At 40.2% G+C, this 17,424-nt stretch overlaps 5 protein-coding genes across 18 annotated transcripts; 3 read left to right on the forward strand and 2 right to left on the reverse strand.

Moving 5' to 3' along the window:
• Nucleotides 1-884: 884 nt before the first annotated feature.
• Nucleotides 885-4,386, reverse strand: LOC127256213 (uncharacterized). Of its 7 annotated transcripts, none has more exons than XM_051282090.1 (12): nucleotides 3,913-4,385; nucleotides 3,721-3,772; nucleotides 3,186-3,243; nucleotides 2,862-2,942; nucleotides 2,676-2,753; nucleotides 2,326-2,573; nucleotides 2,145-2,216; nucleotides 1,942-2,058; nucleotides 1,740-1,821; nucleotides 1,592-1,638; nucleotides 1,387-1,468; nucleotides 885-1,251 (listed from the first exon to the last, which is right to left on the reverse strand). In XM_051282090.1, exons 1-12 carry the CDS (start codon nucleotides 4,199-4,201, stop codon nucleotides 1,159-1,161), a joined length of 1,299 nt encoding a protein of 432 aa, XP_051138047.1. In that variant the 5' UTR covers nucleotides 4,202-4,385; the 3' UTR covers nucleotides 885-1,158. The 7 variants fall into 7 exon arrangements, 6 of the variants coding, with proteins under 6 accessions (XP_051138047.1, XP_051138045.1, XP_051138044.1 ...); XM_051282088.1 differs by having other exon boundaries at nucleotides 2,862-2,952; nucleotides 3,721-3,822; XM_051282087.1 differs by having other exon boundaries at nucleotides 3,186-3,256; nucleotides 3,721-3,822.
• A 198-nt stretch (nucleotides 4,387-4,584) lies between these two features.
• Nucleotides 4,585-6,567, forward strand: LOC127256212 (heat stress transcription factor A-1b). The gene is made up of 2 exons (XM_051282085.1): nucleotides 4,585-5,053; nucleotides 5,153-6,567. The coding sequence occupies exons 1-2, from the start codon at nucleotides 4,835-4,837 to the stop codon at nucleotides 6,437-6,439; spliced, it is 1,506 nt and encodes a 501-aa protein (XP_051138042.1). The 5' UTR covers nucleotides 4,585-4,834; the 3' UTR covers nucleotides 6,440-6,567.
• A 142-nt stretch (nucleotides 6,568-6,709) lies between these two features.
• LOC127256216 (binding partner of ACD11 1) lies at nucleotides 6,710-9,051 on the forward strand. 3 transcript variants are annotated; one of them, XM_051282102.1, is made up of 5 exons: nucleotides 6,710-7,182; nucleotides 7,485-7,745; nucleotides 7,865-7,940; nucleotides 8,060-8,158; nucleotides 8,280-9,051. In XM_051282102.1, the coding sequence occupies exons 2-5, from the start codon at nucleotides 7,519-7,521 to the stop codon at nucleotides 8,832-8,834; spliced, it is 957 nt and encodes a 318-aa protein (XP_051138059.1). In that variant the 5' UTR covers nucleotides 6,710-7,182; nucleotides 7,485-7,518; the 3' UTR covers nucleotides 8,835-9,051. The 3 variants fall into 3 exon arrangements, with proteins under 3 accessions (XP_051138059.1, XP_051138060.1, XP_051138058.1); XM_051282103.1 differs by having other exon boundaries at nucleotides 7,642-7,745; XM_051282101.1 differs by having other exon boundaries at nucleotides 6,710-7,745.
• On the reverse strand, nucleotides 8,782-12,777 carry LOC127256219 (uncharacterized). Of its 2 annotated transcripts, XR_007839809.1 has the most exons (7): nucleotides 12,357-12,777; nucleotides 11,517-11,576; nucleotides 11,355-11,424; nucleotides 10,701-10,770; nucleotides 9,544-9,570; nucleotides 9,063-9,448; nucleotides 8,782-8,919 (listed from the first exon to the last, which is right to left on the reverse strand). XR_007839809.1 is itself a non-coding variant. In XM_051282108.1 (6 exons), the coding sequence occupies exons 1-6, from the start codon at nucleotides 12,626-12,628 to the stop codon at nucleotides 9,399-9,401; spliced, it is 549 nt and encodes a 182-aa protein (XP_051138065.1). In that variant the 5' UTR covers nucleotides 12,629-12,777; the 3' UTR covers nucleotides 9,060-9,398. The 2 variants fall into 2 exon arrangements, 1 of the variants encoding a protein (XP_051138065.1); XM_051282108.1 differs by lacking the exon at nucleotides 8,782-8,919 and having other exon boundaries at nucleotides 9,060-9,448.
• A 236-nt stretch (nucleotides 12,778-13,013) lies between these two features.
• LOC127256214 (TOM1-like protein 1) lies at nucleotides 13,014-16,665 on the forward strand. 5 transcript variants are annotated; one of them, XM_051282098.1, is made up of 7 exons: nucleotides 13,014-13,192; nucleotides 13,545-14,085; nucleotides 14,613-14,831; nucleotides 15,203-15,854; nucleotides 16,075-16,172; nucleotides 16,290-16,313; nucleotides 16,426-16,665. In XM_051282098.1, the coding sequence occupies exons 2-4, from the start codon at nucleotides 13,567-13,569 to the stop codon at nucleotides 15,653-15,655; spliced, it is 1,191 nt and encodes a 396-aa protein (XP_051138055.1). In that variant the 5' UTR covers nucleotides 13,014-13,192; nucleotides 13,545-13,566; the 3' UTR covers nucleotides 15,656-15,854; nucleotides 16,075-16,172; nucleotides 16,290-16,313; nucleotides 16,426-16,665. The 5 variants fall into 5 exon arrangements, with proteins under 5 accessions (XP_051138055.1, XP_051138052.1, XP_051138054.1 ...); XM_051282095.1 differs by having other exon boundaries at nucleotides 16,075-16,313; XM_051282097.1 differs by having other exon boundaries at nucleotides 16,290-16,665.
• The last annotated feature ends 759 nt before the right edge of the window (nucleotides 16,666-17,424 follow it).

Raw genomic sequence — 17,424 nt, forward strand, 5'->3', positions numbered from 1 at the left:
ATATATTATATTTTATATTTATTGTTGTCGATATTTATCTGATTTATATTTTTTTAATCATAATTAATATACAATGTGGAAATAAAATTTATTTCAAAATATTAATTTTTTGATCCAAAAATATTATAGGGTTTGTTTGTTTGGGGAATTGGATTAGATTTTCACTATTCATTTCATTTTTTTCCCAAAAATATCAAATCAAACACTTATTTTTAGTTTTTATATTATACTAAAAATAAATTTTACATAAAAACATCACATCAAACACCTATTTATATCACATCATACAACTATTCACATTTAAAATTTTTACTATTCAAATCCCAAACTTAAAATAAAAACCCCAAACAAACACACCCTGTTTGCTATAACGGATTTACATTATGCCCTGTCTTGACACGTATCACCAGTAAAAAATTGCAGTACCCCCATTACAAAATTAAAATACGTCGTTATAAAAAAGAGATAAATTATTAAAATTTAAAATTTAAAATTTAAAATACCACGGGTATTAATATAATTAAAATTCATTTCAATTAAAATAATTAATTTATATTAAATAAAAAAATATAAAAAAAGTTATTATTTTTTTAATATCAATAATAACTTTTAATGTTCGAATGAAGCATAAATTATTAGTATGTTTTTTTTATTAATAAAAAAGTAAATTTTAATTTATTTTATTTTAAAGTTGATATATTGTATCACCCTTGAATAATTTTTTTAGATAAAATAAAATGTTACAATCAGCTAAAAAACAAAATCATATTACAGTCAACTAAAAAAAAAATCATTTATAATTTGACTTCGTACATGGTAAACTCATGATTATCATATCATAAATTCAAATCCTGATGCTTTCGGATCTAACCTGCCACACATAGTTCATTTAAAATGACTCACTTTGTCGAATCTAATTTGTACTTTACAAGTAATAAGGTTTGGAAATTTACTCAAAGCCTACTACAGAAGAAGAAAAATAAAATCATTTATAATTTGCACTATCCAAAACAAAAAAGAAAATCATTTATCACTTGGCTACCGAGAGACAGACAACTGCCAAGGACAGGAACCGACCAGCAAAGAAGTCTCCAACCGATATGGAAGTCATTATTATACTCCATTATGATTAAGATTGACTGCCTGTTTTGCCTCTGTCTAACCAATCACACTCATGGCTGCTGCCAGAAACGGATGCTTCAGTACAGCGTCTGCACCAGGCCGCTTCCGATAATCAGGATCAACCATTGCCTGAGAATTGAAAAACACCACCACCGCATATATAAGCTATACAAACAAACAAACACCTCACTTCAATCCTTCCCTTCTAAGCAGTCAGGAGTGAAGAAGAGTCGAGAGTCAGTGGCCAATCAAATCAAATCAAACCTGGAGCAGCTCCCACCCAGCATGGTCTCCCACATCCAGAAATTTAACAGCTTCACTGAGGCACTCATCTGCTAAACAGTATCTGCGCGCAACCAACCGTCCAACAGCAATTCACACCAACTTTGATATAATAAACATAAGGAGTAGTAATAATAATACATCAAAGCAGAACAATTACAAGCTCTCTGTGGCAACACCCACTTACTCTCTCATAGCTCCAACCTCATGTTGGAAAGTATTCTCCAGAAGCCTCTGATTTGATTGGCAAAGAGAGTCAGACAGGTTTTCCCATATCATCATCATCATCCATCATTCGATTTAATTCAGATTCACATTATTCTATTTCGACTCACTCTCAAAGACAGGCTATCCATCGCCCTAGCTTCACAAAATGGAATAAAAGCCATATGCGCCAACAGAAGCCCGGCTTCGTATCTGGCATAATACGTATGAAGATCCAATGTTACCCAACTAGCATAGCATAGGTATATGATGATAATCCCGGCAATTTTGATTCGCTTAAATGTAATAGAAAAAATGCTCCTTTATGCCTACATGTCATCTGCTATCCCAAAGGCTCTTCTCTCCATGGGTGTCAAAGCACCTGCAGCAGATGCCCGTCTCCACAGTTGTTCAGACAGCGGACTCCAATCTCTCTCCAGCCCCAAATACCTTTAAAGCCATGCAATAATAATAATAACAATAATGATAACAATCCACATGTCGGCCCCAGTTATTTGAAGATGATATGGGCACACCTGATATCAACCGAAAATGCAAGATCTCGGAGCCTCGGAACAAGATAAGCAGCATTCTTCTCCACCATTGTACTGACAATTGCATGAACAAAATGTCCATAATGGGCACCACCGGTGGATTTTTCAGATAGCCAAAAGCAATTTTGTTAAACTGAATTGTTTGCAGGGGCATGGGGCATACTTGAGAACAACAGATGCAGGTCCAAGACTTTGATGCAATATATCGTGATCATGCATATAAGCCAGGCCTCTGATGGCACCTTGAAACAGTTTAGCAACAAAGCACCTTCTCCTCATCATAGCAACGTCCTTTTCAAATGGATTCCAAGGTTTCACTACTCCCTGATCAAAAGCTTTCGACATCTTCTCACTTGCAATTTTTGCATAATCTGCAGCAGTGTACTTTCCATCATCCCGGAAAGCAAGCCACTGAATGCAAAGAGGTCATATATGAATGAATCCTCTCTGATAAATATACCAAAAGAGGCCATTCTACCATTTAATTAATTGTCAATCTTAATATGGGCATACCTGCTCACCAGCTCTTGTCTCAAATCCGCCAAGAAGGATCTGGATATTCTCCAAGTAACCCATGGCTTTTGAATTACTCTGCAAACAATGTGCATTTTCATTGTCCTGGGGCAAGATTTATAAATTCTGACTGACTTTTATCAGTGAGTGAGGAAATTCAGAAACCAACAACTCCACACACAGTACTTGAAGGGAAGAATGAGCACTGAGCTCATTCGCAGCCATCAGGTCTGCTTCAGGGCCACCAACTTGTTGTCCTGGATAAACCTTCAAAATACTATTGCTTCAATAGGTAATGAGTCAAAACGGACCGATGCATTCAACAAGATATGCCTCAGAACTATGATCTCGGCACATGCAGTACAACAAGTGAAGAATCAGTCATCTTTTGGCCGACAACACACTCAAAATTGGAAAGAACAGTTTGAAGTGAATGCACTTACTGTTCTTAGGTGAGCCTCGGCGTGCCATTAACAACACAGCATATTAACAATGAGCACAAACACTCACCTTAAAAATAACAGGGATACCTCTGTACAATCCCTGAACAATCCGTCCTTCATAAAGTCTGCATCGCAGTGCTACAGATAATTAATATAAGCATAAAATAAGTACAATGATTGCAAACCATGCTGCCAAGGATTACTCACAACTTATCACCCAGGTAGACACTCTATGTATGAATACACAAGATTCACTAATCCACGGCTTAGTAACTAAAGTTGAAATACTATACTATATAGAGAATCACGAGAATTGCCTAGTCAAAAGGCCGGGAAAAAAAAACAAAAACAAAAAAACCACATGTTCAGTCAGTTTCAATTATGTGTTCTAATAAGCTGTTGTTGTTACTCTTCTTCTTCTTCTTCGAACAAGGTCATATTGAGAATAGATTGTGAAAATTGAAAAACATAACACATCAATTTCCTCATAGCGCCAACATCCTCCTTTTTTTTCAGCCATGTTTACCTCAATTGAACTCACGATTGCAAGTGGACAAAGTAAACAAATGATGCTAACCGGGAGGGCACCACGTAAATTTTACCTGATCTTAACGGAACCTTCCCCAATATCTTGACTTGCCATTTTCCCAACGTCTGAGGATAAATATTCCAAGTCAGTCCCAGAATGAAGCAGCCCAGAGTAACTGGCAGAAGAAAAAAAGAACGCCGTGAAGTAGAAAAAGGAAGGATAGGTCATAGGAGTTGCAGTTGCACTTGGCTGGGAGGAAAGGTACCGTGCCTAGTAATGTTGATGAATCCATAGCTGCCAATTGACTTCCCAACCTCGAAAAAATCGGGATTTGTAATGAGGGAGGCTTGACATGTGAAGGATGGAGGCGGAGGAGCATCAGCTGGCGGGTGTTTCTTGAAATGGGGTATTTTCTTGAAGAAGCAAACCCTGGAGGAGGAGTAGGAATAGGGAAAAGAATGGGGATACCGATACGGATGGGGATACCGATACGGATAGGGATAGGGATAGGAGGCGCAAATGCTACAAGGCTCTGCTGCGCATAACATCATCATATCGTTCTATTTGATTCGCTTTCTTCTTCTTCTTCTTCAAATCCGGTGTTGTTTGAGGTTTTGTTATAGCGGAATGGAGATGAACCTTGCGATTCACTCATTCGCGCAAGATGGATGGATTATGGATATGCTTGCTTACGTCTATGCTATGCTTGCTATGGCTATGCAGTTTTACTTGACTGGTCGACCCTTTTATACGGGTGGACGACGACTTGAATGATAATGGCCAGTGAGCCGGGTCGGATAGGATCCAGTAGACAACCCGCAACGACCCTTGGTGCGTGCGCGTTTCTCCTTTTTAACCCTATCCGCCGTAATCGCCTCGGACAATTAATTTTTAATAGTAATAAAATCGTTCACGTGTGCCGTGCTGTGCTTTCTTCGTTTATAGATACTCCATATGTGACGGAGTGAGCGACAGCAGCAGAGTCGGGGGAGGCGAGGCGTGCCGAGAGGGCAAACCCGAAACCCAATCAATTCTCTCTCTTCTTGCGTTATTTTTTTCCTGGATCTTCTCCTTCTCCTTCTCCTTCTCCTTCACTTTCTTTTCCTCCTCCTCCTTCTTTCTGTCCCATCCATCCCCCACGGAATCGAATTCGATTTCGGTTGCCTTTTTCTAGTGTTACCCTGACGATGGAAACGCAAGGGAGTGTTTGCGTTTCTGCGCCGCCGCCCTTTCTATCCAAGACTTTCGACATGGTGGAAGATCCCTCCACCGACGCTGTGGTATCCTGGGGCAAAACCAACAACACCTTCGTCGTCTGGGACGTCCCTTTATTTGCCAGAGACCTTCTGCCCAAGCATTTCAAGCACAACAATTTCTCCAGTTTCGTCCGCCAGTTGAACACCTACGTCAGTGAGACTCCCCAATTTTCTCCAGTTTGGTTACTTTGAACTGCAATATTAATGTTTCTTTTATAGTTTGCTTCCCCATATTTTTTTACGGATTAGGGCTTCAGGAAAGTTGATCCAGACCGTTGGGAGTTTGCGAATGAGGGGTTTCTTAGAGGTAACAAACATTTGCTGAAGAGCATCAACAGGCGCAAACCCTCACATGCCCCCCAATCCCTGCCTCCAATGACCCAAGCTGATAGCCCATCGGTTGCATCATGTGCCCGTGCCCATGAAGTAGGAGACCTTGGCATAGAGGAAGAGGTTGATCGATTGAAAAGGGATAAGAATAATCTTATGCAGGAACTTGTCAGATTGAGGCAGCAGCGGCAGTCCACTGATCATCAGTTGCAGACTGTTGGACAGCGAGTTCATATGATGGAGCAGCGCCAGCAGCAAATGATGTCCTTCCTTGCAAAAGCTATGCATACCCCAAGCTTTGTGGCACAGCTGGTGCACCAACAGAATGATAGCAAGGGTCATATTGCAGGTGGGGCTAAGAAAAGGAGACTTCCCAATGAGGATGATGAAAGTGCAGCTTGCAAGTATAGCATTGCGTCACCTGATGATGGGCAGATTGTCAAATACCAGCCTCTGATGAATGAAGCTGCAAAAGCAATGCTAAGACAACTCCTGATAATCAATAAATCGAGCCGTGAATCTAAATTGCGTGATGCTAATGGTTTCTTGGTTGATAATGTGCACCCCACCTCCAACATATTAGGTCATGGTAATTGTTCCAGTGGAATATCTGGAATGAGTCTCTCAGAGGTTGTACCTAAAACATCTGCCCTTGCTCAGATCCAGTCTTCTGCTTTGTTGCCACATGACAAGGCTCAGTGTGCCTTCTTGCCAAACACAAACACTGGGCCACTGGATTATGTTCCAGAACAAGCAGTCGCGCCCGTAAGTAATGTTAGCATGCATGATGGGCCATTTAAGGGAGGTGATTCTACAGATGTGAATGTGAGGTGCAGTGATTCGATTCCTGGATTTGTTGATACCCCTATGCCTGTTTCATCAAATGAGCTCATGGCCGATTATCAAGATGATGTTGATGTCTTGCTAGATGACATTCATAAACTGCCTGGCATTAATGACACCTTTTGGGAACAATTTCTTTCAAACAACGCTCTGAATGGGATTGGGGGGAGTACAGATGATATAAATGCTGCTGGGGTAGTTGGAGTGGATGAGAGGATGGATCAAGAAGGTGAATGGGATAAGCTGAAGAATGTGAGGATGGATCAAGAAGGTGAATGGGATAATCTGAAGAATTTGAATATTCTTAGTGAACAGCTGGCTCTTGTAGCATCTGCCGCAGCAGCGGCATCTAAGAGCGGATAGGATAGAGTTGCAGTTTTGTCTGGGTTTTCTTGGTGAATTAGTGGCCAGCGATCTTACCTCTTTATGTTATAAGAAATGCTAATTTTCTAGAGGCACAATAAATAAATAAATGCCGTTCCGTTTTGGTACCTCGCACATTTTGTTGTTTGTAAGTTTGCTTCTTCTGGGTATGGGGGGTGCCATGTGTGCATATTTTGAAAGAAGAGGAATTGGGAGGGATGGTAGATGTCGACTACAGGGGCATATATATAATCAGCATCGAAGCAGCAAATTAAGGCTTGTTTGGCATATAATCTATCGTCAATATTAATACGTTGTTACTATAACTGCTATATGTTTGTTCATGCATCAAGACAGACACAGGCGAGATTGCTTTGCTTTATGGTTGTGGCCTGTGAGGATGCAATTTTGTTAAAATGAAAAGTGAGTGAGTGGGCCGGGCCGGGCCGGGCCCTCTTGACTGGCACCAACCGCCATTCGTTCATCCTCCAAAAGCGGACCTTCCCCATCTCCTCCTCCTTCGATTCATACATCCGTCCAACCTTTCTTCCTTCCCATAAATTCATTGATTATTTCTTCCCTTGGATCAAAGGTACCAATTGTTGTTTTCTTCTCTATTCAAGATTCACTGGATCCACATAAATCTCCTCTTCGCATCCATTCTACTAGCATGCGCCCTGGCCTCGCCTGGTCATCTCCACCCACACAATACATTGGCAATGTCGCTGCCGCCACCACCGCCGGTAAGATCTGCTGCCCACCTCCCCATACGCTTGCTTTTCTTTCCCCGCAATGTATATAATACTCATAATAATAATAATTGTGTAAATAAGCGGCGCTAACTGTATCGTTTGTCTTGTAACAATTGCTCCATTACATTTTACAAACTGCGTGCCCTTCCCCACCTTAATTCTTCATGTAAGCCTGCCTTCACGAGATCTTGCTGGCTGGCTGGTGGTAAAGGCAATTCATGGTCGTTATGTAGTATTCATTTCAAGTTTTTTGTGCGATGTGTGATGTGGTGCAGAACTGCTTCGATTGGTAGGCACGGTTCGTTTGGTAAATAGAAATGCGTATGTATGTATGTATGTATGTATGTGTGTATGTATGCATGCCTGCCTGCAGGCATTTCTATGATTGTCTCTCAAATTCATCATCGTGCAAGTCTTGTCTTATTCCGGTGGCGGTGGTGCTGGTGGCAGATGAGAACTGTGAGAGTGTGCAATGTGTCACTAAGTGCAACTCCACAGGACATTCAGGAGTTCTTTTCCTTCTCTGGGATCATTGAGCATATCGAAATGAAGAGGTTCGAGATATCTTAATTACGTCTAGCTGGCTGGTTCTTGTTTTGCCTGTCGTTGTTTATATACGCGCGTGTGTATATATATATGTCGATGTGACGTCGACCTCGAATTGATTTTCCAGTGTGAATCACCGCTCTCAAACGGCTTTTGTGACTTTCAAGGATTACAAGGGTGCAGAGACCGCAGTCCTCCTTTCGGTAAATATAATATAATATGCCTGCCTGCAACACGGTTGAGATTGCTCCTTTCCTTTCCTCTGCTTTCGTCGCATTTGTTGCTCCTGCTGATCCAGTTATTTGTCTCGTTGGCTGCGCAGGGAGCTACAGTAGTGGACCAGTCGGTAGAGATTGCCCTGGAACCAGACTATGTGCTGCCGTCTATAGCAATGGCATCTCCAGCATCATCAGTGGACCGCGTATGAGTCCATGCTTCACTTTTTTTTGGAGTAGTACAATAATTATTGTAGGATGTACGGTGAAATAGATATTGTTGTTGTTTCTATTATTAATTATAAGTGCGTGCGTTCGTTCATTCAGGCCACCCACGAGAGGAGCGCGGATGTTGGTGCAGCAGCATCAACAGTCCAAAAGGCAGAGGATGTTGTGAGCAGTATGCTGGCGAACGGCTACATTCTGGGTAAGGATGCAGTAGACAGAGCCAAGGCTTTTGACGAGAAGCACCAGGTGACTGCCAAAGTGGCTGAGCTCGACCAAAGGATCGGGCTGAGTGAGAAAGTGAGCATCGGGGCCACCATTGTGAATGACAAAGTGAGGGACGTGGACCACAAGTATCAGGTGTCCGAGAAGACCAAGTCAGCCCTCACAGGTGCCGGATCCGCAGTGATGAAGAACCGTTATGTGTTGACAGGGGCCACCTGGGTTGCCGGCGCTTTCAGTAGGGTCAGCAAAGCAGCTGGTGAAGTAGGCCAGAAAACAATGGACAAGGTGTCTGAAGAGCAACAACTACGCAGAACTACAACTACAACTACAACTAGAGCTACTAATAATACTACTACTACTGAGAATAGCACCACCACCAATAACAACAATGCACAAGAAGCAGCAACTCCTGCCAATGCTGAACGGCCTTGATTCTCCTGCCATTAACTAATACTCCTGACCACCACCGCTGCTGCTGCTGCTGTCTATTTTACACCACTCCCTCCTCTCCTCTCCTCTGAAATACTAAAAACTCGGCATTACTTACGATTTAAGTTATGGCGAGATGGATCTGATCTTTCCTGAACAAACTGGAACTAACTGATGACAGCCGGCCATTCAATAAACCAACCGCAAAAAAAAAAAAAAAGTGATACATACATGACAAGCGTGCGTGTTATTCAGGCTGGCAGATCGGAAGGATGGAAGGAGGACACATTGTTTGTCAGCGATTGGACTGGAACCAAACAAGAAGACAGTCAGATGCTCAACACACCCATACATCACCATCAGTTCAACCAAAAGGGCACATGCACCGACATGCTGGATTGCAAGGAGCTCTGCTCTGTAGCCAACAAAACAGATAATAATTCACATGCCCATTCCAAACCCATCTTTGCTAATTCCTATACCAATGTCGTTAATAATAAAGAATAGTCGCCATCACTTGCACTTATCCCCATCCCTTCTCACGCTGAGCAGCTCTTGACATGCCCTCTACAAGAGCTTCAATCCACCAGTTACCTCATCCACTAGGTCAGCGGGTCCTGCACAACCAACACATTCAAATTGGACACGGGGTACCACTTACATTCCCACCCTCGAATTCCTCAGCCTTTCACAACAGAAATTAAAAACTTACCAAGTAATGCCATCACTGTCCTTGAATCTGGAAAAAGGACACCATGGGAACTAATTGTCAGCTATAGATTACAAATACAGAAAGAAACCAAATACAACACACAATAGAGGCAGCAAGATGTCATCACTGCTATTTTCTTTTCTTTTCTTTTTTTCGAAATTTTCATATGGTGTACCTTTATCTGAAACAAATAGTCCTAATTCTTATACCAACAGCTTCAATATCACAAAAAGCACATCCATTTATTCTCCAAATAATCCAGCACGAGCATTTAAATCATGCTGTTCAGGTTTCGGATATTATACTGTACTCATTACACCGCTTTATAGGTTCATCCATGACCATTAGCTTTAAACATGAATACGGAAAACCAACCATTGCCAAAAACACAGTAGGAAAACATCCACTTGATGTGTCCACCCTACCACAACTTTCATCTTATTCAAACAAATCTAACCGGACTGGATATAAATATAGCATGTTTCTGCAAATAATCTCCTTTCAAATATTTCTAATCATTCCCTTCCCCATTTCATATGAACCAGTTGTAGTCTATATATCTCCTACACGTTGCAGTGGAGAATCTAGAGATCTCACATAGACAACATCTCATATTAAGCGTGTTTATCTTGTATTCTCATCTACGGATGCATAATTCATTTTTACTTCTAAAGTTCTAATACATATAACTTCATTTTAGCTAATGCAGTATAAATGTATACCCATCCCAATATTTTTTATCTATCCTCATTACTCATTTCCACACCTAAGCCGCAACATTCCAATACATTCACCTTAAGCTCTGTTGCACCGCTTCACGGTAAAAAATAAAAAGTAATAATAACAATTCTATGTACTTCATCCGAGATTCTAGCTCAATTCAGCCATTTTCAGTTATGTAGGATAATGTTGTGATTGCACCCCTTTCTTCCTATTAAGATGCCATTCTAAGGCCAGGCATATTAGAAGAGTAAATGAGTGAAGGTAGGAGAAGTTCCAATTAAAGCTAATTTATTGTCAGAATTTCTATTTTCTACTAATCACCTAAAACCATCCTTCTAAATAATGGATTCAATTTTTTTATTTTTTTATTTAAAAAAAGACCATTACAATTGGCTAGTAAATCAGTAAAAATAAAAAGTAATAATGACTCTTACTTGGCGCAATTTGTGTCCTCCCAGCATCAATCGTAATGTGAGTTGGTAAATTGAGTGACTTTGCCCTTTCCTATATACGTAAAAAGCAATCAGATGGCATAGGAGAAACAACTAATACTACAATCGAGGTATAACCTCAATATGATGAAGAAACACAAGCATAAAAGACAATATACATTAAGTTATCAAGCGGTTGAACAGTTGCAAAGAGATAATTTAACTTAAGGTGTGCAAAAGAACTTCCAATATGTCAATCAAGGAAGATATGCTCCATAAAGATGATTGTAATCTTCCATTAGTGGGTTTAAATGGCTATTAATTATAATTCCATTTACCTGTAGTTGATGTCCCATTCATCATATGTCCTCTAAGCATAGCACCAATAATGTGCTTCTAGGCTTAAGCATAAAGATAATGGCAATCTTCCATTTGTGGTTTTAAATGGCTATTAATTATAAATTCCATTCCCCTCTAGTTGATGTCTAGTTCACTGTATGTCCTCTGAGCATAGCAACAATAATAAGCTTCTAGGGATAAGTTGGCATCAAAATCTTTTATGAACCTTCCTTTAACTTAATAGTAATATTCTTCTTTTCCTTTTACAAATCACAGCAATTATATTGCAACCCATTCTCACACACTTTCACTACTGACCTGTAGAACAAGCATATCATCTTCCCTTTCAATTTTCAAAACCACCTTAACCTGCCCACACATCTCCCACCTGTACGCAGAAAAATCTTTGTAAATATAGGACAAAGCATATTAGAAATCTTGGTCCTAGACCCATGAGAATCACTGGAAGAACATAAGCACCTGCTTAAAGATTTTGGTGCCCGGCTTAAGATTTTCTTGTACAGCCCCAAAGTTGCATGGCTACAACCAATAACAGTGATTTGAACATATGAAATTTGGTGCATACAACTGTAAGACTATAAGAGCAAATTACATTCATTCAAATAGAAATTAATTCAAGAGAAGTCGAGTAATATTGACAAACACAACCAAAAATATTAGGTTTGTCTTATTTTTTTCAGGATTACTTTAACATTTTTATTGTCCAGCAAACGCCAGGTTGCAGGAAGCAGCTAGTTTACAAAAGTATTTATCTACACAATGAGATGGAATGGATTGGCACTTGCCTTGTTTCGCACAGAAAGACAGAATATTTCCATCTCAAATTACTTTTTTCACGAGGTGTAAGTACCCATTGATAAAGGAAGCTCTTTTCTTTCCATCAGATGAAGCTAAACATAATTTCATGCTAAGAGGGAACTTGTCGACCCTAAGCGTCGTATCACTTTAACAACCACTGTTATCTTTCTCTGATACCGTAAAACTATTAACTTCATGAAATTCGATTGCCGTAACTTTGTTCGCATAATAAGAGCAACGGCAGTTGCAGTAAGTGCCGTTAATGTCAATTATTCTTAGATAATTACCAACATCATTTTGTGGATTATTTTGTTCCCCGCTCGACGTATTCCTTAAACTTCCTGAATACGGAGCAAAATGGGTTCTTGTTTCAGTTAAGAGCCAAATAAAAAAACAAGTAAAATAGTAGTAATAAAAACATTCTCCGAGCACGCTATGGAGACGTTGCTTAAACGAAGTCCTCGCGGTCATAACAATAACGATCGTCGAATTCAGCTTTACCTGCATTGGGCAGCAATCTTGCCTTTGCCCATTTTAAGATCATTCCTGACGACTAAAACCATTTTAAAATCTTCAATGAGTTCAGCTAGTTTTTCAACCTCGAGCGGTGGTTTTCCAGGAGTTTTCTTCTTCCTGCCCTCGTTAACAATGGTTTCGGCATGTTTGGAGGGACTAGACGCGCCACGGGAGGCATTAAGCGCCCCAATTAGACACCCCAGAGCAAAACAAGCGGCCCCGATTAAGAATGCGCCGAACCACGACATGTCGAACATACCAAACCCCAAATGCCAAGTGATCTGCGATTAGGATGGAGGGAATGCATCCGCAGCGGCGAGGGCGAGGGCGATTGGATGGATGGATGTCAGATGTAAGATGCACGGTGGGTTTCTGCGAGTGCGACGGCGGGCTGAAATGTAAACGTAAAAAGCCCGGTTGGGTTGGGTTGCTTTATAAATCAGCCCAATACAGCTTTCACTACAATTCCGCCGGGTATAAATAAATATTCAAGATTTTTTTATAAATAAATAATTATTCAAATATTTTTGTTTAAAAATAAATAGTTTTATATATATGTAAATATTTAATGCTACTAATTAAGAGTATAATATTAAAAATATATATAAGCAATTCTCGTATTAATTTCTTTTTCCTTCCAGAATTCTTCCAAGATCCAAACGCAAACGCACGCTATGATACAGTGACACTTTAACATTCCGTAATTCCCAACTTCCAAACCCCTGCTCCGCTCCCTCTTGTCCTCTCTCCATTTCTTCTCCTGGTCGACGCGTCAATCTTCTCCTCTATTCCCCCCTCAACCATTTGGCTTCCCTTCTAAGGTACGCCTCCTTCCCCTCCCGATCTAAATCGCTATTCTCCTCTGCTACCTGTATTTTAATTGCTTTACTTTGATCAGCCGCGGATCAACGCTATGACATTTGAAACTTATTTAATTTACCATTTCACAGTTTAGTTTGTGGTGTCTTGATTTGGTTTCTAGTCGTGTTGATTTTTTATGGAGGGTGTGTCTTTCTACCCCGTTCTTTCTTCGAGAGCCCATCTTCCGCCGATATCTGTCTGATACTAGGGTTTAAAGAATTAGAGTCTGCTCGATCTTGTTGGCAAAACTTGTGTCTTTGACACATGTCATCATCCTAATCGGAAGGATTACTAATATCTAATCTGTTTCAGGATTTTGCGGGATTTGGAAAAGATGAGTGACAATTTGATGGATAAAGTCAATGCCCTCGGTGAGCGCTTGAAGATAGGCGGCACTGAAGTGGGACAAAAGATCACCGCTGGGATGAGTTCAATGAGTTTCAAAATGAAGGAATTTTTCCAGGGCCCAAATCAGGCAGACAAACTTGTTGAGGAAGCCACTGCTGAGACCCTTGATGAGCCTGATTGGGCCATGAATCTCGAACTCTGTGATATGATCAACCACGACAGGGTCAACAGTACCGAATTGATCAGGGGGATAAAGAAGCGGATCATGTTGAAGACTACTAGGATTCAGTACTTAGCTCTGGTGTTGCTTGAAACTGTTGCAAAGAACTGCGAAAAGGCCTTCTCCGAGGTGGCAGCTGAGAGGGTACTGGACGAGATGGTGAAGTTGATCGATGATCCACAGACTGTGGTCAATAATCGAAACAAGGCTCTGATGTTAATTGAATCATGGGGAGAGTCATCGATTGAGCTGCGCTACTTGCCTGTTTATGAAGAGACATACAAGGTACCCTGGGTCCTGGGAGTCCCAACTTCTTTTGCTCATTGGATTTTTTCGGAACCAACTTAATGTGATTGAATGGGCATTTAATTATTTACAATTCAGCCTTTCCTTCTTTGATTCTAGAACCATTTAAACCAAACTGCTCTGGCATGCTGAAGGTTTGATTTCTAATTCCATAATGTGCTGTTGCTTGGGGTGCTATTGAATTAATCCATATGTATATATGTTAGTTTGAAGTATATTGGAATTGATGGACTTGACTTAAAAAGTTTCCTTGATCGGTTTGACCAATATCTTTTAGCACAAGGATACTAACATGTGATTGTATCCACTGATTATGTCACTTGACTTGTACTAGGATGAATTATGCTTGGTCTGGACTTATTTTTCTCTCTGACTCTTGACATTGAAGAATAAATTCCGCAGCATATTTTCAGTTTACATTTTTAATTGTCTTGTTTGTACAATATGCACAACTCAGCTTCTGATTCACTTCTCTTGAGCTTATGTTTCTTGTGGTCTGATTTCAGAGTTTGAAATCAAGGGGTGTACGGTTCCCTGGTCGCGATAATGAAAGTCTGGCTCCAATATTTACTCCTTCAAGATCTGAGACTGCTTCAGAATCAAATGCTACGCCTGCACAAAGCTTTTCAGCTGAACAAACAAAGGAAGCGTTCGACATAGCAAGGAACAGCATAGAGCTTCTGACCACTGTTATATCCTCATCCCCACAGCAAGATGTTCTCCAGGTACCATTGCTGGTTTATATTTGATAGAGAATTTAACTTCATGTAAGTCTGGCCTCTTAACTCTGCCTGTTTCATCTACGTACTCACATTTCTATTCGGCGATGGTTTTATTTTCATTGGATTAATTGTGATGCTTGCAGTTGGCCCTCATCTTCTACATAGTGAACAGTTTCAAATATTTGCTTAATTGATTATCTTGTTTGGCAAGGTCTTCCAGTGTTGCTAACCATACAAGTGTGATTTGGGTGTGATGATGTCATCTGGAGAATTCATGATGATGATGATGTCATCTGGAGAATTGTTTGGGGCACCTCAATTGACATGTGTTGCTGCTAATTATACTTTGTTCTTTGCTATGAATGTTTGTGCAGGATGACCTGACCATCACGCTTGTCCAACAGTGTCGGGAGTCCCAGTACACTGTTCAGAGAATAATAGAAACAGCTGGAGAAAACGAGGCCCTTCTATTTGAAGCACTGAATGTGAATGATGAGGTACAGAAAGTTTTATCAAGATACGAAGACATGAAGAAACCGCTGGCTGTGCCGCAAGAGCCAGAGCCAGCGATGATACCGGTTGCTGTGGAGCCAGATGATTCACCGCGTGCAGGGAAAGACGATGGTCAAGGTCTAATCAGAAAACCAGCAGCAGCAGGGGTGCACAGTGGTGGGGGGAGTAGTAATGGAGAGAAGAACGATGAGATGATGGATGATCTTGATGAGATGATCTTTGGGAAGAAAAGTGGGTCTGGGGGACAAGATTCGAAGAAGCAGCAGCAGCCGCCGCCGCCGCCTAAAGACAAAGACGATCTCATCTCCTTTTAAAGATTATATTGTGATTGATATTTGGAAAGTTTGCAAGGACTGTTTTTATCTATCTATCTAATTAAAATCATGAGACAAACCAGAAGAACCACCTGCGGGTTTGGTGTGATTCGCATAAGCAGAGGGAGGAGCAAATCAGCACGTTTGTTTGTGTTTGATTATGATTAGCAGTAGTGCTGGTGTTGTGATGTTTGCACAGGTATGAGTCTTGCCTGACTGAGCAAGAGAGAGAGAGAGAGAGAGAGATACATGCATGCATACCCTCCTCCTCCTGTTCTTTTCAATAGATAGCATCATTTTATTTGGCTGGCGTGTGTTAACGTGTTAGGTTGAGGAAGGGAAGAGGGGGGAGGGACCTGTGCTCAACGTTAACGATATATGTGGTTGTGATTGTCCTGTTCTCTCCTGTCCTGTATCAGGCACACAGCAAGCAAGCACAAAGGCCAATCAAATAAACCAAAATGGCAAAGGCAACGCCATGTCCCATGATGCATGAAGATTTGGGCATAATCTGAGAGTACGTACATCCTTCCTTCCTTACCTTTCCCCTTATCTGGCGCAAACGCAATTGAAGTCATTTTCTCAATGCGCATACTTTTTAAGTCGTCATTTTCTCCATGCCTCTTCGATTCAGTCCAGAGCAATAGAGGCGCAAGCGGTAGGAGATCCTTCGGTCTCTACATGACTTAGTTGAAGAGTAGTCGGCCTACGTACTTTGAATTAAAAATTGATTTCACTTTCCCTTGCAAATATCTCTTTCTTTGTCGCAGCTACTTCTTTCAATGCAGAGGAAGATAATGAGAGCCTATCCCGGCCTCGAATCTCATTCCAGAAGATGATGCCATTGAAATAGAAAGGAACCTAGAAGACACATCAACGGACAGGGGCGGGTAGAGTAGGGACTTATCTCATTAGATGCTTTTTAGGAAATTTTGAACATGAATATTTTCCTCTTAAACAATACAATCTAAAAAATTTCGTCCACAATAAACTAGACCAAAACAAAGATATCTAGAGAAATACTCAAATGGCAAAAAGAAAATTCATTTCTCCTTGCAAGAATTTTAAACTAAGAAATCATTTCCATAGCAACTTCCTACAAAAATTGATACTTCTACTTTAAGGAAATGATTTAAGTCAATTGATGCTCATCGTTGGATTTTTCTTCTAATTTCAATTTCACTTAAAAGTTGCTAAAAGAAAAATAAGCCCAAAATTCCTGAGTTGAAAGACAAGCTAAAATTTTAGTCTATATTTTTCTTTTTCACAATTGTCCACTTCAATTCTAATTTTAAAATTTAAATTTAAATCTTAAATATATATATTTTCTCTCCCCGTATCTTTTGTTTCTAATCCGTAGGTGTTGCACTCATCTTCTCAATCCTCGTCTTCATACCTTGCATTACTTTTCGCCGCTTTATGTGCATGACCGTGTATCAAATATACAATTAAAATAATTTGTACTTTTTTGTGATTTATTATTATATTTGATGGTGATATCATTTTAAAAATAGATGTGCGTTCTAGAGGCTTTTTTTCCAAATTTTAAGAGCATACAAAATATACAAGTCCAATTATAGTGTGTGAAATTTTTGTTTCAAATTTCAATAAAAAAACCACAATGGAGAAGATCTTAAAGGCAAAAAAGCATGACAACATCCATGCTGCTAAGGAAGCCAAGCCTAAGCCATTGAAATTCATCTAATACATATAATGTAATTGTGTATTAATTTTTGTTTTGATTTTTAAAATAAGATGCGCCTTATAAT

The sequence above is a fragment of the Andrographis paniculata genome, unplaced genomic scaffold, assembly GCF_009805555.1.
Source record: "Andrographis paniculata isolate CXL003 unplaced genomic scaffold, ASM980555v1 Contig55END, whole genome shotgun sequence".
NCBI classification, from domain to species: domain Eukaryota; kingdom Viridiplantae; phylum Streptophyta; class Magnoliopsida; order Lamiales; family Acanthaceae; genus Andrographis; species Andrographis paniculata.